General features: G+C 39.2%; 1 protein-coding gene across 1 annotated transcript; it reads left to right on the top strand.

The window, feature by feature from the left end:
* The first annotated feature begins 106 nt into the window (after nt 1-106).
* LOC124168489 (profilin) lies at nt 107-14,848 on the top strand. Its single transcript, XM_046546794.1, has 4 exons — nt 107-317; nt 10,271-10,442; nt 10,903-11,002; nt 11,971-14,848. The coding sequence occupies exons 1-3, from the start codon at nt 207-209 to the stop codon at nt 10,998-11,000; spliced, it is 381 nt and encodes a 126-aa protein (XP_046402750.1). The 5' UTR covers nt 107-206; the 3' UTR covers nt 11,001-11,002; nt 11,971-14,848.
* The last annotated feature ends 13,068 nt before the right edge of the window (nt 14,849-27,916 follow it).

Below are 27,916 nucleotides of genomic sequence, written 5' to 3'. Positions count from 1 at the left end.
ATTGTTAAACTTGTGTGGTATTTACCTAATCAGGGATTATGTTTCTTAATTTGTCTTTGAGGAAAAATGGTCCCCGCGTAGGAATACCGATATTAGAATTTCCGCCGGCGGAGGGCGCACTAGTTCTTTCAGCCATCAGTAGTGGCCGGCTGAAGTAGGTGTCACTTGCTTTGTGTGTCGCAGGGTTTGACCGTTTGAGGAACATCATGAGTTGGCAGGATTACGTCGATAAGCAGTTGCTGGCATCTAAATGTGTTACTAAGGCTGCAATCGCTGGATTAGATGGAAATGTTTGGGCGAAATCGGAAGGATTCGAAGTAAGTACAGCCTCCAAGAAGTGTTTGTGACCACCATGCTCGCTGATCACGGGAGTATTGATGTGAACTGACACTTCGCATCAGTTGTGTTGATTTTCGTGTGTTCCGCAATGCTAAGAGTATTATGTGGTGAATTTTGGGCAGTTAGCGTCGAATTATCTCCGCATATGGGCTTGGAGTAATTTTCGAACATGTTGCATTTTCATGATATGTTCGTGCTGCCTCCCCTCTCTAGATAAGGAAAAGGGTGTGGGCAGGTCGGTTACCGGGCCGATCTTATGTATTGCAGTTCGATATCTCCCGTGTTAATAAGGTTTTTTCACTGTATAGTAAACGATGGCAGATTCATTTTAATTTAATTTTCACTTAAGAGACCTATTTCTTGCCGGGTTTCGGTAACGGTCGCGATTGTTCTACCCGGTTGTGGGTAGCAAAATGGCGGCGTTGAAACGACGTGGTCGCCAATGAATCACTTCTCGTCGATGAAACATGCTTCGTCGAATTTCTCGAGTGTTTTGAGGCGTATTTTGCATCTTTTTGTGATAATTATCGCTCATACACATACCTTTTATAATTTATTCGCTACCGTTGGACTGAAGTTAGTGCTCTGCGCGGAGAAATTAGGAAAAAAGCTGTCGTAAATTATATCTTGACGTTAGTACGCGATAGAAACTATGAGCGTGATTGAAATTGTTTCTTTATTTGAAGTTGTTTCGAGAGAAACCATGAAATGCCAACAGGTTGAAAATTTCCAGGTGTTCCTCGGGTTCAAATTCGCTATTGTGATTTCATGACGCATTATTGAAGTTAGATGTAACCTGCCTCATGTTAATTTTGTATATATGAATTTTATAATCCAAGAATATAGACAGCCAGCTTCATTTTCGTATCCAATATTGTTTTCGGTTGTGTTAGGGACGGTACGCAGCATTTCCCAGTTCTGTCATGCTAGTGTTACTTATTAGGATTTTTGTATCATTAATTTACACTATGTTTTGAATTTATCCATTGGATGCCTTAGCCTGTGTATTAGTCAGATTAAAAAAATTGAGTTGGTGATCGTTCATCACTCCATTATAAGGAGTCCCTTGCCATTTGAGGTCCATTTGTGGATAAAAGGTATTGTGGTATACCGCTTTATCATTATCCATGATGAATTAAGTCAGGTCTGATTCGTGATTAAGCTGTGTATTGATCCGATAAACATTGTATTGATAGTGAATATTTATTGTCCATTAAATATTGTCATCAATGAAAAACCTTGTTTTCCCATATTTAGGGGGCTTTGGCAGTTTGTATTTCGTTTTATTGGTGTGAAGTTAATTCCAAATGAGGCCAGAGTTGGTATTCCTTAAAATTTAACCATTATAATACTTATGACTTCATGATTAGCTAGTGTAAGATTATACAATAACTGTGCTTCACTCAGTGGTAAAAGTAATGGGTAAAGCCCGAATTACTCTGGTCGTTCTTAATTTTTGGGTGGTGTTACACGGTAGTGTTACCCATCATTTACTTGCACTGACCTGTACAAAAGGAAATACCGACCAGCAAGGTATTTTTAGAGGACTTTCTAACAAATAGTATAACTTTTCACCACCCATACTACTAATTGTAATCGATCTGCTATTGTTCCAGTTAATAGAAGTTACTTAAACCGGTATATCATTCATATTAATTATGTGATGTTACATGGCATCAAATCTTAACTTAAAAATGGGATTTTTTGGCAAAAAGGATATTTTTCTATGTAGGAAAAAGTTCTGGGATTAATTTTAATGGAGCTTTTTAAATTATTTTTTTCGGATAGCGTGCAAGTTTTCTTTATAGCTATTTATAGTTCCATCGCGTCCTTCCAAGTTTTCGGTCACTTTGTTTTTAACTTTTACTTTTGATTCCTGACAGTTCTAACAGATGGTTTTGTAATTGCAGAGGAATGTTTTGTAGCCTTGCAAAGTCATGTAATTTCGTTCCTAAGATGAGAGTCATTGGTGATTAATCTCAGACCCCCCTCAGCGGCCGATTTTCGATCATTCGAGCCCCTTGTGATGGAACGTGAACACTCATCTGCTTCTAAGGAGGTCGGAAAGTCGAGGAGTGGTCGGTCGTGTCTCACCGTGGCGGCAAGGTTTTTTCCGACGGTCGGTGACTTGGCCTACATCGGGCTGTCTGAGGTCACACTGAGCTGCCCGAGGGGTCTCCGCACGACTCGGTGGATATGACGTTAAAATTGCATGTCTGCAGCGCATTTTGCTTCGTAGTGAATTCCCATCAATGCGTTTTATTCATGACTTAGAAGTAAATGTTGATGAAGTTGTTATTTCTGGTACGACTTTCCAATTTAATGGCATTAAGGTTTCGCAGTTGCAACGAGGCAATGCAAACACCGCTTTTATTGAAGCCAAGGCCCTTGGCGAATACTTCATGTGCAGGTACTGAAAGCACTCGTTACCTCTCATCTCCTATTTATCGTGCAAAGTAATGGTCTGTGTTTTAAATTTTGGAATACGCAGAACCCCAAAGTGAAGATGAGGATCTTGCATATTTAATACATTGATCCGTCTAGGCATAGATGTGAAGCTCTGGTTATACCCGAGGTTGAAACTGAGCCGTTTTATTATTTCTTTCGTGACATTAACTGAAATACGTATTTGCCCACGGTGGTTACGCTCGTACAGTTTTCTCATCGAGGTGTATAAAAAAACCGCCTTGGATTTGATTTTAATATTTAGTCAGTTGCCTTATCTAGTTCTAGGAATAGGTAGAACTGAACTGCTCTTTTTTGGTTACTCCTTCGTTGAGTTATTCCTCATTATTCACTGGGCGTATGTCGCTTGTGAATTGTTGATAGGCCGTTGTAGCTTCTTGCATTGATAGATTGCTCGATATTGTCATGGCTAGGAACAGAGGCGGATCCAGGATTTGGACAAGGATCAGGGGGGCTAAGTAGAGGGTAACCTCCCAGGATTAGTGAGGGTCCGAACAAAATTACCATTCCATCTACTGTAAATTGGATATCCAAGGGGGGGACTACAGTCCCCTTAGCCCACCAACCCCTCAATGGATCTGCCACTGGTTAGGAAGGAAGAAAACCCTGTGAAGCAAGAGGGAAATGAATTTTGATCTCTATAATATTACCAAATCAAATTTCTCCTAAGCTATCCGTTAATTTGGAATGACGTAGGGTTGCAAGTGCGGATGGGTCGCTAAACAAATTAAGTTGGCCCTACCATAGCATAGTTAAGAATTTTGTTCTTTTTGCCCGAGCCCAGTTAACCCTGCCGATGGATACGAAAAGAACCTAGTATGTATTGCGCCATAGTGTTATGCTATACACCTATCATTTATTGCAATGCCTATCCCCAAGAATGCTGCCCGGAAGGCTTCTTGCTCGATCTGCCAGACTAACATACGCGCGGTGATTTCTGTGGATCAAATCACCATTCATAATGTTGTAAACGTATCATGGGTCTTCATTATGCCTTTGAAATGTTCCACTGTTGGTCATGGCGAGTTTGAACCGTACATTTCTTGGCATAGGTTACGTTGTTAAGGATAGACCGTTGTACCCAATATTATCATCCCGAATTTCTTGCTGGAATGCGATGACCTTAAGGAATTAGCTGTGTGGCCTGCCAAGCATGTGATGGTTTAGCTCTAATTGGTGGCGGTTGAAGGCAGGTAATTGGTCAAGTATGATCGCATACTTGAGGTCACGGATAGCTACTGGTTTAAGTTGGTCTTACGATTATTCTTCTTTTTGAATGAAATGATTGTGGGCCTTAAGCTCCGTAGCCACTTTTTGTTGATGGAAACTAGGTGAAGGTCACATTTTATGTAGGCGTTCGCCGCTTTGTCGTTTTTGAGGCTAATGTTTTCACGTTACTTTGGGCGATGTTCGAATAATAATTATAATTGGAATTGATGTTACTAAGCATTCAATGTTTATTGGACGTTAAATTGAAAGTTATAGTAAAAAGTCACTTGAAAATTTCGTCCGGAAAATGAGGTATTTAGGTGTTATCATTTTTATGAGGTCTTCTTTTTGTCAAGTCGCCGTGAAGGTCTGAACAACTGCGTTTTGATTCGCAGGAAGTATTCATTCGTAAGCTAAGAATTTGAATAGGAATGAATTGGGATATTATGTCGTTATGGCATTGAAATGCGATTTTTGAAGAGAGAGAGATAGAGAATTGTGGTTGGAGCTTGCATTTACGAATGAAAGCTGTTAGAGGGAAGTAGACGAGGAATAAAACGGTTTTTTTGGTACGGTGAATATAATAATTATAGGCCTAATGGCGAGTAGGAGGAGTAACTTAGCGTATAGCGCCGGAACAAGTTCTGTCGATGAGTGAAATTGGCTTGCTCCATGTAGACTTTCGTTGATCGTTAGTGTGAGTACCCGCTTTGTCAATATTCTCCTGCATTCGACTACGTGGTGGGAAAAGGAAGAGTTATGCTGCATGTCTGTCTGGTAGGCATACACCCTCGTTTTCCCTTTCACTCTTCATGGCCGTGACGGATTCACGGTTCATTTACTGTACGTACGTCATCGTTGCAGGTTTATGAAAAGAATCGAGCGTTTCCATTTACCTCGACTTGACGGATTTACCTCGAGAACCTTTGGACTACCTCATTAGATGTTACCACTATGCTGATATATGTTATCGGTGTTCGTCTTTTGCACCGTGTCCGCAAGATTCGTAATTATTGTGATAGTGGTGCGTTTTTCTAAAAATATATAAATTTAGCTCTCCCCGGCTTTCAATATTGATACATCTTTTTCAGGTGTAAAATTAATAATGAAACTCGTTCAACTACATTGCATTTAGTTTAGAATTGTCCATATTATTTAAGTACCTACAGGTATCATACGATTTCTATTGACATGTCGGATGTTTTTGCGATTGACAAAATATTTACTCTTTGCCTCGATCCCTCAATTGCATTGTAAGCATCGTTATTCGATTTTGTGCAGATATGCCGTCAGTAATGTTGGATGTGCAGTCCTCAGTATTGCGGTGTATGAGTTCTTAAGGGCGTTTTACACGGGGCACGGAATTGCGCAGGTTAGAACTGCATTAATTTATAAAATGGCGTGGAATTGCACGGATGCATGAATGAAATTAGAACGGGCTATTTTGCTATTTCCTCTCCGCGCATTCTCGCATTTGTTCTAGCAATTCACCGCTTTACACGACGCAATTTTGACTGCGCCTTCGCACACACTTCAGATTGTGCAACGTGCCCCGCGTAAAACGGCCATTAGAGTTTTTTTTCAGATTAGTATGCATTGGCCTAATGTCGCCGAAGTAGTTTTCCTTTGCTTCCCCTCGCATGGCAGTGGGTAGCTTAGATTTTTTAGAAAAAAATGTGTCGTTTAAGTTTTGTCGAATGGGTGGATTTTTTTCTTCGTATTTATACAATAATCTTCGAGTATGTGTTATGAGTACGGGAGCGTAAGATTTCGATTCGTCAGACTAGTCTCACAAAGTAATTAGGTATTGCTGTGATTCGTGTGGAAGAATGGGTAGGTTCAGTTGGTGAGCACCGGTGGGGGAGGCTCCGTAGGTGGGAGAAGTCTTAATAGGATAGTTCTTACGAAGCAATGTATGGTTGGGTCATGTGTTGAAGATAAGCAGTTGGTCTTACAGTCGTGTATTTTAAAGGTGGCATGAAGGAAACCATTGAATGTGTAATGTTAAGATCGCCGTGGTTTTCTCCGTTCTACTTGTTGGTAATTACCTTGAATTTATGCGTTAGACCATGCAGCCTTCCCTTACTTTTCATTATTAAGTACAATGCCCTGTAGAAGAAAGAGAATTGTGGGAAAGATCCCTGCGGATAGGTCGTGCCTTAGGACTTACGCGAGAAATTACGCGAGGTTTTTGGGTAAAATGAAGCGTAAGAGCCCCGTGGAAGACCGTGGGATCAGTTTTTTTGAGCAGATAAATAAGAATGTCTGGTACTGAAGGATCTGTCTTCGAGAAGTGAGAAATTAAGGAGTGAACTATAACAAGGTTGGGATTACTGAATGAATGAATATAATGGGTTTAAAGATGCGTTTGTCGGGATACGAGAACGTGTAAACCAACATGTTCCGTGCTCGTTCTTGCGAGAAAAGCGATTTGTAAATAGTTGACCGGCATCGTTTTTATCACAGATAGCAAGTAAATGTTATAAATTACTTCGGGTTCTCCCTGTATCGCTTCAGCCGTGCTATGATACTGAATGAGAGAAGACATTCCCTCCTGCTCCCCGCCTCGTACATCTTGCTCTTATTTGGAGGCAGCGGTGCTCCGGGCGCGGCGTGGTGTAGGGGCGAAAGGAGCGGCGATGCACGTGGTGTCTGTCTGTCGGTCGCCGCCGTGTGACGCAATGACGGCGTCCAAGTGTGACCTCCCTCGTACCCCCTCCGCATCTCATTCGCGCCTTCCCCGGATTCTACTTCGCTGCGGGAGAGGCCGCGCTTTTCGTATTATACTCTTGGGATGCAGTCATGTGGTGTTTCCCGCCCGGCTCTTCGCTTTTTCTCACAATCGTCCCACGTTGTAGACTTTTTCTCACACTCCGCCGACCATTGTTGCTTTCCCTACCGTCTGAAGGTCGTTCTTGTAATAAGCTGGAGGTCGCGTATCTCCTCTTATTCCTAACGGTTCGCGTCGTAATGCTTTTTTATCCAGTTGTCGCTCGTATTGGTGCTTGGCCCTTGGTTTTAAGGCTGGGTAGTGTGCATGTGGGTAATGTTGTCCCCTCGTTTCTTTGTAGCTCCGCTTTTTTCGCAACAAAGCGGGTGGATTAAACCTTAATGTGGGTTAAAAGGATCGTCTTTATTTTAAGTAGATTACGGACCATCTGGTCCTCTATTGTGACCAGTTTATACAAACACTAGCATCCATATAGAAGTAACCTTCCTGCCCAACTTATATCGATATGATGGCTAGTGAAGAAGTTCTAAGAAAGTTATCAGACCCTCTAACCATCCAGTTAACTGGATATTAAAACATTTCTGCTTTTAATCGAAGGAAGACAACTATGCTGACTATTAACCCACAGATTCAATTCAACCCTCTCCCTAAACAAGCTCTATTTGCAAATTATTGATTCTAAGTGAAAATTATTGTAAAGTATACGATTACTATTTCTTTAATGGTGTTTGAATTTAATAATTGTGTATCCTAACGATGACTTTTTATATAACTGCTCGATTTTATATGCAGTGATCATGATGGAAGGATTTATTATGAATGGAAAACTGCCCTCATAATTTCTGTTTGATGTCTTAGGGTCTTTTTAGATGCTTTATTTTCTCAAAGTAGAACTTTGTTAGAAGCAAAATCACCAAGGTACACCTCATATACGTCACCCCGTAGTACTTATGTCACCTAACATGCGAGCTCACTAGTTGATACCACCTTACATTAATGTAAATATCAATGCAAAGGGCTCTTTTGCTTGTAAATTTCACTGGTCCTGAAGTGATCTATCTCATTTTTGAGATGGTAACATAGTAGCATAATTGGTTAAGAATATTTGACTTTGACATCTTCTTTCAAATCCAAGTTAAGATGATTTTACCTGTTTTGTCTTTTACATTCAATCCAGCTCTGTACTTGTGGTGGTTCAATGAATATCCTATTTTCCCCTGTAATCCTTGCTACTTTTTAAAGCGAAGTATTTGTCAGAAATCTTGGTTTTTCTAATCTTAATTTGTGCATGTTCAATGAATTGGACCCCCTAAGTTAATAGTTAAGCCTCTTAATTTTTGTCCTAGCCCCTTAGCTCGAGAGTAATGTTGAGTAATATTTTGATGCCACTGAAAACGGTCCAGTATTGGCTGTTTACATGGAGGGTTTATAACAAGTTAGTAATAAAGGTTAACATAAAACATCCATGCACTGAATTATGGCTTACTACCCAGGTGGAACTTGAACCCTTGACCTTTCATATGGCAGGTGAGGACTTGACCCTCCTTCCACCACTATAGACCGGTAATATGTTGGCCATTCTGTGGATATGGTACAATGGAATACTTCAACTATACATTATAATGTCATGGAAGTAATACTAGTCATATGACCTTAAGGTTTATTATTGTATCATGACTTGGTGATAAAAGTTCGAAAGGGAGTAGCAACTTTTGCAGCTGTTTTCAAGAAACAGGATCACAATTTCAATTTAGCATTATACGCATGTTTAAGAGTCTTTTTAGATTTGTGGTGTTATTATGTATCTTGAAACATGGAGATGTAGACATTTAGGTACCCTGATCTTGCTCAATTCTGTTGTTGTCATTGGCACTGATTGCAAACAACTGCATTTCTCGGACTCCTTAAGAAGTGTCTTTAAGTGTTTCCTTTTCTAGGAGAATAAAAGATGGTTAGGCTTAGATGTATAGCTTGTTATCGCTGCCCTGATATCAATGATGGTATAAGGTGACTTGCCTTTGGTGATTTAACCCTTTTAGCCCTTGTGAGCACTTCAAAGGCTATTTTCCGGAATTTGCAGAATTTCAGATTTTAAAATTTTTCAGCTATTTAAATTTATATAATATGTGCATCTAAATTTTTTCCCAATAATTACAATATATTTAAATCTTATAATCATACATAGATTATGAGGGTTTACTTAAATTATTACTGTTGAAAATGCCACAATCACGAAAAAAAGTCAAGCATGTTGGGCCGATAAATCGGCCCCTGGCAGTTTTCACTCAACCTGCGATGGCCGTTATATTGGCCAGGTGGCAGTGAAAGGGTTAAATACAGACGTTCATTCTTGTCATGTTTGTCTTTTGAATTTTGTTTTTAACCTATAATGACAATGTGTCATTTTCTCTTTTCTATTGTGTACTTGAGTTCATTTGGCATATGCTCACTTGGTATTTGTCTTGGTTTTACATCCATTCTTCTAGATAGGGTATATTTAGTTAGTGAGTTGTTAAGTAGTTTGGCACTAATCGAAATTTGCAAAATTGTTATCAGTGGACAAGTGCAATAGATAATTTTCAATGCAAGTGTTGATTGAAAGGATAAGCATTAATATTTGCTGCTCACATTTTATGTTAAGTTAATTATCAAGTATAAAAATTAGAATAAGGCTGATGAAGCTTTTGAAAAATTATTTCTATGAAAGCAATCTTTGAAGCAGTCAGCTTGTTCATGGTAAATGTTTTTGCTCGTGTAGTTGTTATTTTTTATGACTGTACCAGATATTTGTAGGATTATGTTCCTGTTCTCATTTGCATTGTTTGTGAATGTATCTCCCATTAACTGGCATCTTTTTTCCACATATAATTAATCTTACCTCAATCAACTCCTAAACCTTGCAGCTGTCACTACTTCGTTTTCACTGCTAATGAATTCTCTTCTTTAATACTCATTCATCGGCACACCTGGAAAAGGCTGGATATTACATAGAACATTTTTCATACATTACAATTTTTATAGAAGGCAAATTGATAACCTTTTTAATAAATACGTCACTGGTCTTGATACTTAAAATGTACCTCACTGCTATTGTGTTTTGAAATATCTGTGATTATTTAGTGTTCCTTTGTGGAATTTGTGATAGCGTTGAAAGCGTTCCATTGATACTTTTGAAATAATTGGTTTTCCATTGGGAAAGTTACTCCGACTGCTTACTGGTTTGTTGCTGGTGTAAAGTTTTGTCTGTATGAGTTAACTGCCCAAAACCTTCAGAATTTTTAAGTTGGTTAGTCTGCTTGCTGAATTGTGCATTTTCACTTGCTGATAGCCAACGTTAGAGATGACGTAAGTGGCATGGTCACGGTGATCATCTGCATTTCATTGTCACTTTACTTTGCTGGTCTGTAAAATTATAATGTTTGTTTGTGTCCCGTTATGTTTTGTGTCCATTGTACAAGAGGTGCAGCTGTACTGGTACTTTTTGTCTCAGTTGCCTGTATTGACAAGTGAAATTTTATTTTGCAGTTGGGGAAAGAGGAGTTGACGAAGCTAGTTCAAGGGTTTGAGAAGCAGGATCTTCTAACATCATCTGGAGTGACGTTGTCGGGCACTAGATACATTTACCTCTCTGGCACAGATCGAGTGGTGCGGGCCAAACTTGGGAAAGTTGGAGTTCACTGCATGAAAACACAACAAGGTTAGTTTCACTTGACGGTTATTTGAAATTTGGAACTTTTTGTGGGTGTCATTATTTTTGTGTAGTTAGTACTTTGGTGGTGTTAAATTTTTTGAAACTTTTATGTATACTCTCAATTTTTTTCTACATTAATGTTCTACTATCTAATATAATTATCCAAGTTTGTGTTGGTTGGCTGTTAATTTCAATTGTACCCCTATCAGCTCTTACGCAATGTTTTATAGTCATTACTAGTCAGTAAAATGTTCTACTTTGCTTGCAGCAAGTTTTGATGATGATAGCCATATCTATAATGAGAATTGGTTTAGTATCCACCTAATGATGAAAATTCAGTTTTTTTATTTATGTACCAGGAAGGTGATGAAGTATCATTTATTTGGTGTGATTGTTTGATTTTTGTGCTTAAATTTAGTGTAAAACTTGTGTTTCTAATATTCATTTATTGTGCCATGTGTTTCAGCTGTTGTGGTGTCCCTTTATGAGGATCCCATCCAGCCACAGCAGGCTGCATCTGTAGTGGAAAAGCTAGGGGATTACTTAGTTTCTTGTGGGTTTTAGAGGTAAGTTCAGTTTAGTACGATTCTGTTCTTAATAGGTAATTTTTATAATATTTGGAATAGTGCCTTCATTAGCATGTGTCTGACTGCTTTGATTTATGATCCTGGATCGTTTCCTTGCTAGTTATATCAGGGTAGTCAGTTCTTAGGGAGATTTTCCCATGAGTCAATAAGCTATAGATTCTGTGATGAGGTGTTTGAACTTGGTGTCCTCCTAAGTCTTGAGACTTGCTAGCATGAAATACATATGAAAAGAATTACTCAAGACTGTGTTTTTTCTGATGTAGATCTAATTATGATTTGTTTATCAGAAAAAGCATTTTTGGGCTTAGTTTCCTGTACCCTGCTTTTAGGAGGAAAGCTGTTTTTTACACTTTTGGATACTACCTTTGGATTACATTGCAACCATTGTTTGGCGTACCTCTGTAGTCAGTCTAGTCCTTAAAAATTTCATAAAAGAATTGCTCAACCTTGAAAGTTCTTGCCTCATTTCATTGGCCTGACATCTAGTGATCATTTGGTGTTTTTAGTTGGTTTTAAAATATAGTCTTTGCCACTGGTAGTATCTTTTCTTTGGAAATTCTTGGATTGAAACTGACTGGAATGCTCATGCATGATTGCACTTCTTTCCTCTGCTTTCATTGTTTCCTTTTTATTTTTCAATTTTTCATACTGGTTCATTAGTGGTTAATGTTATGTTTCAGCAGTGAGTTGTCTCTCCTTAATGTACATGCTGTAATATGTTCCATACACCTTAATTAGCATTGAAAGTTATTCAGATGATCACTTTGGTAGATGGAAAAATTCTTTCTGTAATCCCAGACTGAGTCTGGTTAAATATGGATGTCTCAGGACTCACTTATCTGCAAATTTGGCTGTCTTATCATCTTCAAGTCACTTGCTTCCATAGTGCATTCCATCTAGGTATACATTTTTTGTGGTGTTTACGTTGGTGTTGTTCTTTTTTCTAGGTAGTGATTTAGGGCTGTTTACCTGGTAACACAAGCAGAATCCAGGTTGAGTGGAATTTAAAAAGCATCAGAACTTCGGAGTAAAACTTCAAAAAGCAGAAAAAATGGGAGAGAGATTTTTTTTCCAATACAGCGAACAGTTAATGTGTGTGCATTATGGTTCCGGCTAATTGTTCAGTTAGAGGAGTAAAACTTGTCCAGTGAAATCTTGAACTATTTTTTTTGTTCCCTTGTGAAATCCTTTTTCGAAAACAAAAAATGCCTGCTCCACCGTCTTCACCAACTCCTCCCTTGTTTAATGCTTTTCCCCCCTCCTTCGTCCTATTTCCCGGAAAGTGCTCTGGCTTTGGTGGCGATGCTGAGCTGAATTGGGAACTGTCTGCAAGTGATGGCAGGTTGAGGATGATTAACGGGGGTCCTCCGATGAGGTGCGTGTTGGGGAGAAAGGCGTGAGGGCCAGGGTGTGGGGGCGATGTGATTGGGTCGACTCCACCACACAGGATCCAGGAAAGTGATTCTTTTGGGGTGGATGGGAGTGTGGATGACAGTGTTTGGAATTTTGTGGCACAACACCTGCCCTCCGGCTGTCCTGTGATCCTTCAAAGTTAAAAAAAAAGTTTTTCTAGTCCTTCTGCCTTGTCGTCATGCTGAAATCCATCTTGAGTGAGGCCCATTGTGGTAGTGGAGTGTGTGCTGGTTTGGTGACGAGAGTCTGCTGGAAATATCTTTGTTTGTTGTTAAATTTTCAACGACCAGTGGATGGTGGAAAAATGTGCGCTGGAGATAGTTGTGGAACTTTTTCCGTTCAGTTTTGATGGTTCACAGTGGCTCTTGGTGGCTGAATCGATTGTTTAATTATTATCAAGTCAGAAGAATTTACATGTTTTTTTGTTAAAGCTTCAAATTGTGTCAAGAGTAAATTCCAGTTCTTGTAACATGAGAGAATGCTTTTCCAAGAGACATTTTTCAGACTTCAAGGTTAACATCAAATGAAAATAAGAACACTTCCTTTTACCCTGCAATGGGGTAAGGTTATTTTCACTGGGGCAGCCGTGCATTTGTCTCTGTTGGTTGACTTGATTTTGTCATGTTGACCACCCACTTGTTTAAGATCTGGCTACCTTTTATGACCCTCCCAACACCACCTCGATCCAATGCATTTCCTCTGTGTGCTCTTCCTGGGGTCATTTGTATATTTTTTTTAATGACGGTATTCCCATTGATTCTCTGGAAAAATGTGGCAGTGGTAAACGTTCTTTTCCTCGGGTTGTAGGAATGTGATGGATCCATATTGCTAATTTAATCCTGTTTACTTGAATTGTTGTGATGTATAGTTAATTGGGAGTTTTTTTGATGGGGTGGTTGGTTTTTGGATGTAAAGGGGAATTGATGCTTGTGTTCCTACAATCCAAGATGCTTTTGCTGCCATTGCTCCTTTATCTGCATTTCTCTCTCCCTCTCCTTCTCTCTCCCCCCAACCCCCCATGACATCTCGCAAGAAAAGGCTCCTGTACGCTCCTTTGTGCCCATTGTCCCTTTTTCTTTAGCATGCACTGTGATGAATGGTGTAATTTTTTTATATGTAAATGTAAAGATTTTGCAGGAATCCTTTAAATACAGAGTGAAAAAAAGTAATGCCATTTAAGAATATATTATTATTATAATTATTATTATGGAGATATTTCCAACAATGCTCATTAAATGAAAAGGAAGTGCTATGTTAAATGCTGGTGGAATCTGGCAAATTTCTGTTTAATTATGATAAATCGTGACTCATTTGCGTGAGCCTTATATAATATATCAAGAAAAAGATGAAAACAAAATTTGCTTGCAAACCACGAAATTTAAAACAAAAAAAAAGTAGTAAAATTTTTTGTATGAAGTTTGTGGTGTAAATTTTTTGGGTTTTAGCATCCGCACGGCCTTAATTCCATTAACCAGGCTCTAGTGCGTGATTTTGGGGGAACATTAAACTATCGAGAGGCAGTTTCTAAATTTTTAACTTTCCTTTAGATTTGATCTCTTTGATATTTTTTTTTTAATTGGGAAAGTAATAGATGAAGATTAATAAAACATATATCTGTGGTTTGTGTGTGCGTTCCTAATATATCATATATATAATATATGTTTGGAGGGTAATGTTTGTTCGATTGCGTATGGAAGATTTTTGCTGTCGCCGTCAAAGTGTCCCTGAAATGGTGATTGCGTAATGCGTCTAAATTTCGCCCTACCAGTGCACATTTTTTTGATGTAGTGAGGCATTTATTTTACTTTGATTGATGGTATATTTAACAAACCCAAGCCTCAGCCCTTCATTTACTCTGCATTTGATTTCCTCTTTTCCCTTAGGGGCTCAACTTATCAGCTGATTTAGTCTTCGTACATGGCTAACTAGTATTCACTGGGAGATGAGGGTAGAAACAGCCATGCCTTTTCATAGGTATTACCATGAGAAAGACCTCAGAGAAGGGATATAACATCAAGTGTATTTATGAGGCGGCATTTGGATACATTTTTGAAGTATTTGTGATGGTTGATAGGTGACTATGAATGTGGACGTGTCTGGCGAATTTTTTTTATAAAAGCAATATAGTTGATGGGCTGGCGTAGGTTGAAATGACGTTTTTAAGTCGGTTATGTATGTATAAAGGAAAACAGCCCTAATTGTTGTCGACGTATGCTGGGCTGAAGAAGAGTTTTCGTGTGCCAATTGTACAACTTCTACAAATCAACTTTTTGAGATCAGTTTGCTGGGTTTATACGTTTTTTGTACTACTGTACTGATTTTTAGTGACTGCTGAATTCCTTGATTTTGCATGATTATTGAAAGAATGTACTGTCCCCCTTCAGGGCCCCCAATAAAAAACTCAAGAAATAAGTTGTTTGTGTCATTTGGTGCAGTGCCTGCCGAATTTCCTAGTTGAAGTGGATAAACATAGCATGAAAAGGTGCCTTGCGTAGGCTTTTCCTGCAGGATTGTTTGTGAATCTGAGATAGCACCTTGTTTGCAATCGTGAATTGCTTTATTGTAAGTGTTGTTTAGAAATAAGGGGATCGATGTGTTGTCTTGCTCCATATATTGGGTAAACGGATACATTGAATGAATTATAGTTTGAAGCCTCATGTTGGAAAGGTCAGCAGTAGGTCTTGCATTTGAAGTGTCTCATTACAGGTCCACATCCTCGTTTTGAAGGACAATTTGCTATCACCGCACGTTAATTTATTGGCTTTCCTTGTCGCTTATGTACTTTCTTAATTCCTGTCAATCGCTGTCGATATCTTACGAGTCGTACGCGGCATGGAAGGTGCATCACAGCGCCGATCCCTTCAAGGTTAAACCATAGCCTGCCGTAACTACTTCCCACAATGTTTGCCTAGATTGACCTTCGTCCAGTATTCTCGTCCATATGCGTTCCTAGTGTTCTCTTCTGCCGGTCGTTAACTAGATTTAATTTGCAGCAAAGGTCAATCCCTTTGAATGCAAATGTTGAAGAATATTTTGAATCTCGATCATCAAGGTGTCCAAGTGAATTTGAACTAATATGTATTTATATCATTCGCACGCGTCCCATGTTTTATAAGCTAGGGTATTAGTTCATAATATGTTGTCATTCTTTTCTAGTTTCGTATATGAAGAATGTAGGGGTACCTACTCCGAGTAACTTTTATTGCGTAGACCTATATATAACCCCTTCGTTTCTCCCTTTCTGCCCTAATTGTGTGTACTTCAGCGTCACTGGGTGAATTGTGGTTTAGACAAGTTTGATGCCGTAGGTTAGGTGCATAAAGGACCTTGGCGAGTAATGAGCTTGTAAATTATTTGGTTGGTGTCGATACGAAAAAGATGGAATTGATGGATGCGGTTGGTTGATGCTAATTAGAAAAGGTCGGTTGGATTTAGTTATTCTTTTTATTTTATTTAAATGCGACATTGGAAAATAGAAATCTTCGATTAAGGCCATGAGGTGTTACAGAGGAGGAGTGCCAGAGCCTATTGTATTTCGTGCGAGGATTTGGCTGTAGCTGCGGTTGGCCAGCTAAGGTAAGCAAATCTCATTGCGACCCTTGGGAGTGGCCTTTTTTTCTCAGGACTGAGGGGATCCTAAGGTCAACCGCTTTCACCCTGATTCGGACGAAATATCTAATATACGCAGTTTTTTAGAAGTTTACTTTGCTAAGGCTGTACAATGTTGGTTGGCATAGGAGAAATATACTTAAAGTATTTCGTAGTTAACAGCTTCCTAAATTAGCATAGGCTTCAGGTACCCTGAATTTGGAGTTACCCCCGGATTGGTGTATACTGGACGACCTTGTCATTGAAATCGACCATGGGGTTCGGCTGCAAGCAGCTTCACCGGTGTACCCTGATGAAGTTAAGTAAGTGCCGGGACACAAGATAATTCGGTATGTATTATGTTGGCACCATTTCTACGATTTAATTGTGAGTTTTTGTTGGGGAATACTTAAGTATCGAACGGAGGGTAGTTTCTATTGACGGCCGAAGAAGCCTCCGAGGAGGATCCATCTGCAGATACCGCAACTATTTGTTTTTTTCTAAATATATCTGTACCGAGACTCATTTGCGTGGCGCTTTTTAATCTCAATATCAAGTGCCGCGAAATGATAGGTTTAACAGCTTTTTTGGTTTTGTCATGTTTATTTTACAGTACAAGTATGAAAAAACCGCTCCACGAGCGCGTACGTATTATTTTCGTGCTATTCGTTCCTCTTTGACTTTTCGTGACTTAGAAGTCGAGAAGCAGTTCGTCCCCGTCCACACTTAAAAATGAACTGCATTCAGCATAATGACTGAGCAGTGGGTATCAGATCAAATTTCCTCTCCGTCCTAAACTAAGAGTAGGTGAATAAGATTTCCCAATAGCGTGCCGTGAGGCCAGTGAGGATACCGATCATGGTAGAATGAATTATTTAATTTATCGAATCCGCGCTGTTGCCCTTAGTAATTGCCCTTGAATTTGACTCCCGCCGGAGAGGCCCATATCTTAAAGCTGTACTGCGCTTTGCTACATAGTGTTGAAGGCTTTGTAGAAAGATGATACGCTTCCTCTAAAATTATTTCCTGCGTTTCCAATTCTTTGTGTAAGAAATATGTAATAGCCATTGTAATCTGTTCCCGGGCCTCGTTTAAAAGTAAGATTAAAGATTGCATATGCATTTTTATGGCGACCTATATCAAGAAATAACGTGGTTAATTACAGACTAATATTTGAAACATTTATTTTAGAAATTTTCAATCGACTGGATGTTTGTTGTATTGGGGCCATGTACTGAAAATTGATATCCTACTTATTTCTTCTTTCAATCCTGGTCATAGAATTCGATGCTGTCTGCAAGTGCCAAAAGGCGAGGTGAAATAATTGTGAATTAATTTACTGTTATAAACTAGTATAGACGAGCATAGGCGGATCCAGGGGGGGGGCACGGGGGCACGTGCCCCCCCCAGACCCTTAAAAATATGATAGATTTTTAATACGGTCCCATTATAATTTCGTTCGTTTTGTATAACAAGGTATCCTTGTGCCCCCCCCTGAACAAAATCCTGGATACGGCCTTGCTTGTGCCCCTCCCAGAAAGAAATCCTGGATCCGCCCCTGTAGACGAGCCAACAGAGATGGGTTTAGGTCCAGCTGGGTCCCAAGGATTAACACCATGTGTGCTGGCAGTTTCTTCTTTCGAGACGATCACCACAGTAGTCGCTCTTTCTGTTGTTCGTATCTACTTGACACTCATGAGAAATTTCCTGCATTTCCCACGTGGCGCAGGTTATCTGTTATACTTTACATTTTCCATCAAACTTAGTCATATGACATCGTAGTTTCGGGGGAAACCACCAGTATTCGGAGGAGATGGGCATCCCTACGTGTGCATCTGGTTTTGGAAGTACATAATTTAAAGCGATTCACATATCATGGCGAATAACGAGGCTATACGTACTCTCCTTATATTTTAAGGTGTGTGACTTTCCTTCGTAAATGTTTCAGTTTTGGTCCGATCGGACTCAAATTTTATGATAAAATAGTTTTTGACACGAGAAAAATTGACTGCTATTCACAACGTGAAAAGACATGCCAAGTGATACACCTTTAAAATTCCTTATTGTACTATGCATTTGTTGCTAAAGAAATTGCTTGATATGATCAGATCAGCCATGGGATTTGTGAGATTATTTCCTTGAAAAAATAGTTTTATTTTAGTTACATATATTATACTAATACATATCATTTTTCGTGGGTTTAAAGAAAATTTGTTGAATACTTTCGTTTCAATTCAGTACTGATTTTGCTTAATGACTTTTGCGAATTTTGCTTCTAGGGGGCTGGGGGGGGCAGCACCACCATGGTGTGCCATGTTTTAGAATTTGTGTAGCAGTGGTTTTTTAAAATGTTGGATGGTTGGATATAAGAAGTATTTTGTGTCTGCAATTGATTTTCTCCTACGCTTCGCAGTTACGACCGTGTTAAAATCATATTTTTGGCTTAATAATTACATTCAGGGCTCCCACTCAACCGCGAAAACCTAAAAACCGTGAAAATAACCTGGAAATAGCCGTGAATTTCGTGGTAAAACCCTTTAAAAAACCCACAAACTTGATTGTAGAATTACGATTGACAGATCAAAGGAAAAATCGATATTTCGATAATGTTTCAAGGCCGAGTCACGTGCGGGCGCTGTCCGCGCATTTATCTGCACACGTGTATTTGAAGCGCAATAGGGTAGTTTCCTTCATCAAAGAAAACGAAAAGCATTGATTGCGATTCGTTACCCACCATTAGTGTATTCAAAATGTACAAATTATTTCGTTTTAGAAATAGCGGTTTAGACGAATGGCAATGGTCCATTTTTATCCTCATTTGAAAAGGGCCAGATTGGCGCCCATGCGATGCCACTCCACGTGACGTCACAGGGACCTAGTTTCTATAGGAGAAGATAGGAGTTATACATCGTCTGAGGTTACCAATGCATGCATGAGGCGTAGAGCTCAGGGAAACATGTCTTAATAATCACTTATTAAAACTGGCTAAGGTCGGAAAGTTACCTTCATTTGATAAGGTATTAACAATCCTTATGTAAGACAAACGCTACCAGCCAGCAGGGTACTCAGCTACCCGCCAGTAGCCTGCGTCGTATCAGCGCTAAACCTCACCTCAAGGTCACCTCACAGGGGGGCAGCGGGAACCAGAAATAAGTCTCACGGAGAGATTTCCCGGCATTCATACTTACGCGTCGCGTTTTCGTGCGCTTGAAAATTTTCACTTTTCATTTAATCACGAAAAATAGATATCGTCATTTAAAAATCTAAATGCGTGAAATACGTACTCCAGGTGTATTAATTTTTCGATTTAGGCAATAAAAAAATAATAGGAAACCACCCTATTATTAGTCCGTATGCTATGACGACACATTGACCTTAAGCCTGTGATTGGAAGACCGGTAACCGGATTCTTTTTCATTTACCCTGGCGAAAAATCGGACACTTCTTCACTTCCCTGCTCCCTCCATTACACTCACAACCTTTAGCCAGACCTGAATTTGACTAAAGATAGGCGACGTCATGAGAGAGAGCACCTTCATTGCTGCGTTTGCATTCGCGGCGTCTGTCGCGTTTATTACATTTTTAGTTAGCGTGCGGCCGGTGATTGTTTCGTGATCAATATTTCTGCCCATAATTCCGTAGTCATAGACCGTGAAAACCTGGAAAAAACCGTGAAAGTTATAATTTAGTTTGAGTGGGAACTCTGACATTTTTCTCGGCAATCAATCTGAATATTTCCTGGGCAGCGAGTGATAATATTATTAAATCGAGATTGTGACCACGAGAAATTATTAAGCTAGTTTGAGAGGCAATATCAGTGCCGTCGGTATTGCATCGAGTACTGAACGTTCATTTTAATAAGCATTACTCTCTACGTTAACGTTTTTTTTTACGTATGCTCACTCTCACTCCTAGGGCCACTTATGCCCTTTTTGACATGTAGCTGTACCAACAATTTCCGTTAATCTCTTTATGTCCGTTGCTTCCTGTTCTGAAGCTCCAACCTTCGCCAAATCAAATTTTAGTTGATACCACCATCTCTTACTTGGTCTTCCTCTCGGTCTTCGTCCATCTGTTTTTGTTTTTAGATCTTCTTTCATATTACTTCCGTCTTCTTTTCTCAATATGTGGCCAAACCATTTTATTCTTCTTCCCCTAATTTCACCAATTATATCATTTCTCTTGTAGAGTTATCCGATTTCCTTATTGAATTTTCTTTTCCACCTCCCAAGTTCATGAGCGGGCCCATATATCTTGCGTAAAACCTTATTTTCGAATATTATCAATGTTTTCTCCCCTTTCTTGTTTAACATTCACATCTCTGACACAGATCAATACTGGGTAGATTATTGTTTTGTGCTTTCTTATTTTTATATTATGGGAACCGCCTATGTTTGGGTGTAGGTACCCGTTTGCTAATTTCATTCCATTTTGTATCTCAGTTTCTTCTCGGGTATCATGCGAAATAATTTCTCCCAAGTATTTAAAGAGGTCTACTCTATCGAACTTATGTCTTCGTATTTGTATGGAGCGTATTGTTTTGAGTTCTCGTAAAATGCATTTACTTAGTTTTTGAGTCATTTACTTTTAGTCCCCACCAAATTAAATATAAGGCGGCAGGGCCACATATACCTGTTTCTTTCGTGTTTAATAAATAGCATCTGCAATAGATTATCTATCCCTGTGATATGGGGTGGCGTATGGCACGAGGTGATGTTCGTATCCGATAGACGAGTTGGCGCTCCCGTCTCGCCTCGGTCGGGGAGCGTGCGTTGACCCAAGGATTCGTCGGCCAGACGTTTTAAAGGGCGAGAGAGAGACCTGCGTGGTGAGATCTTTTCTACAATATGCGGCGGTTCACTGCACCTCCGCGGGTGTGGTGGAGGAGCGGCGCTGTCGTCGCGGCTCATTTCGAAAACATTGCTGATTATCGAGTAAAAAACTTTAGTGTTTTCGTACGCGTGGGATGGGATCCAGTTCCAGGGAGTAAGATCAGGTGTGTTGGTCATGCATTTTTGTTTACAAATCCAAAGCTTAAGGTATAAGATTGTTTTTGGATACAATGGTAATGAATAAAATTACCTTGAGGCAGAACGGATTTATCAAGTATATCGGAGAAAATGGAAGGGAAATTCCATGTTGGAATATAATGAAATGCAAAAAACTTAGTAATTTCACATGAATACAGTATACTGTCCGTCCTTGGTCTCAACTCGGACGTCATCATCTGGTGCATTTGCTTCGAGTACTCTAATTATTCTTCAAAAATATCTTCGATGCAAATGTACCAAATGAGGGACGTGCCGCGTCGATACCGAGGTCGTATAATATTAAATTTATGTGGAATTTCATTGTTCTTTGTTTTTCATTATGTCAAGTCGATTCCATGGAGTCACGCCCGAAACAACGAATGAAATATAGATAAATGTAGGTAGTAAGAATGAGTAGTAACTGGGCATTGGCAGTTAGGAACGGGTGAAAATTCAGGTGAGCTTACTGTAAAATTGTTTTAGTTTAACAATGCTTGAGGTTTAGCGTGTCTTTCCGTAGTATAGTGTTCCCACGCTTCCGCCAAGATGTGCAATTTATACAGTACCGTTCTTTCGATTTCATCGTCTTCGGGGTTATAACCGTGGCAACGATAGACAGTCTCATCTAAATGTCGGTGATTTCAACTTGACATGTGCGTAGACAAAACGTTTGTCTTTACAAATTGGTGTTTTTAAATCGTACGGTTCATATTCTTTATTTTAATGTTCTCTCTATCTTGAATATAGATTTATGCATGCTTTCCTTATGCCATTGGAATTATTAACATGAAACAGTTCCACAAAGTAACGCCGGAGACCGTGTCTTACAATAAATTTTGAAGTGGGATGTATTTGTCGTAAAATATAAGGTTTTTTAAGGTGCAACCGTCTCAAAAATCCAGTTCAAGGTTTAGCATCGGCAGTTCATATGTTCATAAAATGATTTTATCGTTTTGTTGGATATTAGTTGTCACCTTCTCAGAAATGCCTTCCTCATGCGTAACACCTTATAATAAGTTACCTGATGCTCATCATACGATTATGGCAATATTCAAAGAATTTCTCCTTCATTTCCAGTGTGTGGAATCCTCTCGCTAACATTTCCCCTTTAAAATGGACTTATGTTCGTGCTCTTAACCTTTACGAAAGGTGGTTTCTGATGCGAATTTTTCATTCGTTATTCACTTTGTAGTATTTTTTAACACCATATTGACGACTGAGAAACTTTTATTTGCGGATTTTTCAGTTGAAATTTAACTCTAGGGGAAATAGGAGTATGAATTTCAGGAAGAGAGTAGCGTTACCAAAAGAGGCGTTCGTGGGTAGGGTCATGAGAGGATGGTGGTGTAAAAATAAACTGAAAGGTTAGCGAGGAGTAGGATCTGGAGAAGGAAACCTTGCGGTGCGGAAACGTGGACTCATGAGGAAAGTGGAAGGAATGGAGAATGCGAGATAGGAGTGTGTAAGGAGTTATGCAGCGAGAAAGGCATGGTGAGTGAGGAGATAAGGAAGAGAATGTGGAGGTTTTGAAAAAGCAAGATGGGATAGTGAAAACCGTGATAGAGTGAAGAATGTGGAATAGGCCTTGCGAGGAACGACATTCAGAAAATAAATGGGAGATACTATGGAGATTCACCGGATATTCAAGGAATAATATGACGGATTCCGATGATCAAGAATAGGCGACCTATGCAGTCAACATGTTATCACATGCTGGGTGGAAAGAAATGTGGCGGCGTTCTTAAAAATTGACCCCCCAGAACTATTTTTATTATGGTTTAAATGAGATAGCAAACTTATCACTCATGTTTTGCATCGCTTCTTACCATATCAGTCAAGTTCTCGGATTGTGGTGTGATTTCATTCAATAAGGATTCCTGGAATAAATTCAATGTCGATTACCTGAATACCTTGATGAATACACGAGTCTGGAACCTGGTTGGGATGTTATTCCTTATTTATTATTGAATTCATTTGGTCGTGCTCATGTAATAATTGGACCACGTAGTATTCGACCGAGTACTCATGATTTTATTTGATTGTTATTAAAATAATGATTTACGTTGATAATCATATGAGTAATCCGTTTGTATACGGATAATCATGTAATCGTTTACAAAATCGTGTAATATTTGAGTACTCCATATTCGCTCGGGTGATATTGGAAGAATTTGCTCGGTACGAAGGGAATGACGAGAGAATTCATGTAATCACGTGAGTATTCTGTGTAAATTCAGGCGGTCCTGTGTTCACGTAGGTGGTAGAATAGAACAGATTCTTATTAATCTGGGGCTTGTTACGCAACCATTAGAGTAATATCCGGTTAATAATTGGAGTAACACAAGAGTGATTACTTAGGGCACGCGGCGGCGGGCCCTTCTTCCGCCCGCCGTCTATTGCAGTCATCTTGGTGTGGCACGGAGAGGCAGCGAGGCCGAGAGCGTGGTCCTCCACTTATCGATCGCCAATGGATGATGCGCAAACCACGCGGGCACAGGGATGAGAGACCTCTCTCTCTCTACGCGTTACACGCACTTCGAACCCCCTGTCCCGCGCGTATTCAACAAAAGGGGAATGCGACGAGCGAAAGGTGGAACTGCGATTAGGATTCGCTTCCGAGGCCTGCATACACCCGCGAGTGAATCAGGCCCCGCCCTTGGGAAAGGGCTCATCACGCTTTCCCACTCGATTGCTCTTTTCCTGAAGTTGCATGTTTAAAACTTAAGTCGCATCTGTCATCAAGTAATTTTCTGAGTATTTATCATACTTTTCTCGACATTGACCTTCATCTCATGTATAAATAATTTGCATCCGAGGTAGCACCTTCTAATTTGAGATACAGCAATTTTTTTTAAAGGGTCCAATTTATAATTTGTGAAATATTCAAGATGATAGCGTTAAATTGAAGTGAGTAACCCGTTAGAAAAATTAGACCAGTCGATTGTGATATATGCGTCGTCCTAAGTTATCATTCTGAAATTTTCAGGGGATACAAGAGTAGAGAATTTGCTTGTATCTCAAATTTGAAATTTTACCTGCTAATTAGTGGATTATACTGCTCCGTGCTAGCGGCGCAAATTATCAAACTAAAGAAAGTTTATTAATACAGCAAATATGCCAGCAATCAGTCAAGAGTTACAGTACTGTCCTCTGAAATGTAATTCAAATTACCACTATTAACAGTCACCCTGTGTCAGCTTGGCTGCGTTTATTGTCCCAAGTTAAAATAAATCAATAAATTTAATAAAAATATTGCTCACTGTTTCATGGGGTGAATGGTGAACTTTGCGGTTGTATTTGGCCATTTTTTTTATTTCAAAGATTTCATTTCAAGAGTTTTTTTTATATATACCATCATTTTTTATTCAAAACTTCCATTTTTATGCTTTTAAAGCATACTTTGTTGATGTATGGAGGTATTGGAGGTAATTATGAATACGTTGCTACTAACCCGTGTGTATATGTATGTACCACGTATAAAGCTGATTTTTGGTCGTACAACACTTCTCGTGGCTGTAAATAAGTCGAAGTTGGCGCGAAAATTTATGTTACCTTTCCATTGGAGGATCCGCTCTGACTGCACAATTCTGGCTGAATACTTATCGCGTACGTTAGTGAAAGAAGTTTTGCTTTTATAAGTCATACCCAACAATATTATGTAGATAGTTTAATGAGGGTACACGTGGGAGGGACGATTCAATCCCTATGTTATTAAACTATTACTTTTCAAGTTATTTTATGATGATATTGGTAACATTTTTATTTTAATAACCCATTGATATTCCACTTTCTGTATTCAATTGCTGATAACTCGAAAAGTAGTTACGTGACGTGCTCAGATACTCGCGAATATATCGAGTGCCCCGCTCACATCGTGACCGAAGTCGTAATCGTCGGCCTTGGAAAGACACTAGTGCGGACCTTTTCAGTCACATTTAACGTTTGTATTATTTTTAGATTTAGACCAAACAGTTCGTTTATAATGGAATTATACGCTAATTACCCTCGTACTACATGAAACTACGTGGAAAACGTTGCTGTACCTATACTTTCATTCGTTGAGTCCTTTTCCATATATTCACTCTCAGCGAGCATCATCATCATTATTCAACAATCCTGAGATTGGTTTGACGTAGCTCTCCATTTCTCTCTCCTATCCGCTAATCTTTTCAATGCTACATATTTCTTCTCTTTTACATCCTTTATAACCTGTCCTATATAACTCATTCGGGGCCGTCCCTTGCCCTTTTTCCCTTCCACTAGTCCTTCAACGATTGTCTTCATCGGACCATCGTGCCTCAAAATGTGTGCAACTAAGTTGTCCCTTCTTCTGCATAAGGTTCTTAGGAGGCTTGTCTTTTCTCCCACTCTTCTTAGCACTTCCTCGTCACTCACACGGTCAATCCATTGTATCTTCATCATTCTTCGGTAGCACCACATTTCGAATGCTTCCACTCTTGACTTCTCTGCTGCTGTCAACGTCCAAGCCTCGCTTCCATAGAGAAACATACTCCATCTGTAGCATCTGATGAATTGTTTCCTTACTTCTATGATCACTGGGCTGAAAAGCGTTAGAAAATTATGAAATTTTTTTCACGGGAATGATTTTTGAGAATTCTTTCTTTCCTGCAATCATTCAGGCTTGCAGTTTTCCAACAAAGGTATTCTCGCAAAAAAACGTATAGAACTGGAAATAAAGTAGTGCACGGTTGTTTTTTTTTTTATTTTTACAAACTTCATCAGCAGTAGGAGCATGGCGTGATAAATGAAAGTGACCCCCCGCAGGTGACGGCGGAATCCACTTTCGCTTTTCGGCCAACTCTTTAACGATTTGCCCCTGCCTTGCGGCTATTCTCCCTGTGGGGCTATAATTCTCTCGTAGCCATTTGGTGTACGTTTTCAGGGACCCGTCCGTATTTCTTAATTGGTGTATACCTTATTCATAAAATTGATAGTTATATCGCACCATAAATCCGTCTTAAAGAGGAGGGGATGTAGCTCATTTTTATTTTCAAAGATCCGAGGAGGTCCTAGTAATAAATCCCTCGTGGTTTTTATATTCATGTGACAAAAGAAATGGAGATGGAATTGTAGTAAATAACTCAATTCGCGAGGAGAAATATGAGCACAATCCTCTACAATTTTTTTTAGAAAAACAGAAGAAAAAGAGGCAAGCGGTGGACATATGTTGAACGTTAAATAGGATAGAAAATTATTCATATTGAAGTACCCTTCATATTCTTCGCATTATTTTTTGGATTCTGAACATGTTTCCTCCCAGAAAGAAAATTCTTCTCTTCAAGTAATTTAATCATTGCCGTCTCAAAGTAGTCAAATCAAGTCATTCCTGGCTGAAGTGATATTTCGCACTCTCCATCCCTTTATGCAAATCATCTGACGGCACTTCTGAGGAAGTACCCTTAGCATCTTGTGGATTGAAAGAGTTCTTTTCTTGATCAGTACTTTAAAATGTAGTTCTCTTTTGTGATTATCATTCAGGCGGCAGAAAAAGATCTATTAAAACATTAGGTTTGACAAGTTTTTTGTATTTTACTTTACCATCGGGAATAAATGGATCCTAATGAACTAGAAATACAATATCAATTTTTGAATCAACTGGCGGTACTCCACTGATTGAAGTGTTTGGTTTTACGGTAGTGCTGCATCATAATGTTTTAATAATAATTTCAAAGGTGATTTTCTATGCTTGTGGTTTGAGTTATATCCACTTATCCTAAAAAGCTTTATGGAGACTAATCTTTGTAAATAATAAAATAAGTAAAATAAGTTTTAATCTAGGGTGAAGCGCTAGACAGAATGGCATAATTAAGAAATGTAAAAAAAATCACGCTTCCTGTATCTACTCGTAGTTTTGTGCTCGGTTTTCTTTTTCTATGAATGTATTTCATTTTTGAGACAAGTTAAATCGCAGAGGCGGGGATACATATGGGGGCGAGCGCCCCCCTTTCGGAGCCGCCCGAATTTCCGAACATTACAGAACCACAATTGTAACTCTTTTATATCATAGTATAGCATTGTCTTGTATGTGGGTATAATCAGTTTAATTCAAAATTTCTTAAACTTTGCATGTGAATTGATTAATTTTTTATAATGATAAAAGTAATAGTAATTCAAGATATATTTTGCGCCCCCATTGGGTATTTTCTGTATCCGTAACTGTTAAATCCTTCTGCTTCTGCCTCTTAAAAGTTACGGTAGACGCCACGGAGAGGATGAGAAGAAAAAGATGGCAACAATTTTACTATTGGTATGTCTTCTTAGCTGCTGTCTGCGGCCAAGATTTTCCGCTATCAAGAGAGAAAAATGCAGTGTGTTTACTGTTTTCCTCATTTCTTCCGAGATAATGAGAGCGTCGGCCTCCTTATCTCGTCGGAAGTGGCCAGGACCACCACGACTTCCGTTTATAGCCCTTCCGTCTGGCAATATTCCTCTCTGAAATTCTCTCATCACGAAAATGAAGTTTTAAGCATTGTTTGTGTCACAATATGACTAGAAAAAATGATTCGATCAAGATAGCATCGAATCGCAGATTTTAAGCCATACGTAGTTCTTTGATAAAGCTTTCTACATGCTCATATGATTTTGACAATCTTACATATCAACAGTGTTACGAACCGTGAAACTATTTTCCTGCGGATATTGCTGAACCCAACATACAGATACAATGCAGTCTTCATAGCAACGAAAGAGTCTTACGGATAGAGAGAAGGATTCTCACGAGTTTGTGGTACTTTTTCTCTCTAAATTCGCCAGTAAATATTTAATTGCAAACGATACGCCATCAATAGAGTAGGCACAAGCCAGGTAACAGAGTTTGCCCTTTTTTAAGTGTAGTTTTCCA

This window comes from Ischnura elegans, chromosome 11 (genome assembly GCF_921293095.1).
Source record: "Ischnura elegans chromosome 11, ioIscEleg1.1, whole genome shotgun sequence".
NCBI classification, from domain to species: Eukaryota; Metazoa; Arthropoda; class Insecta; order Odonata; family Coenagrionidae; genus Ischnura; species Ischnura elegans.
Note: the sequence above shows the minus strand (reverse complement) of the source record. Positions and strands in the feature narration are given on the sequence as shown.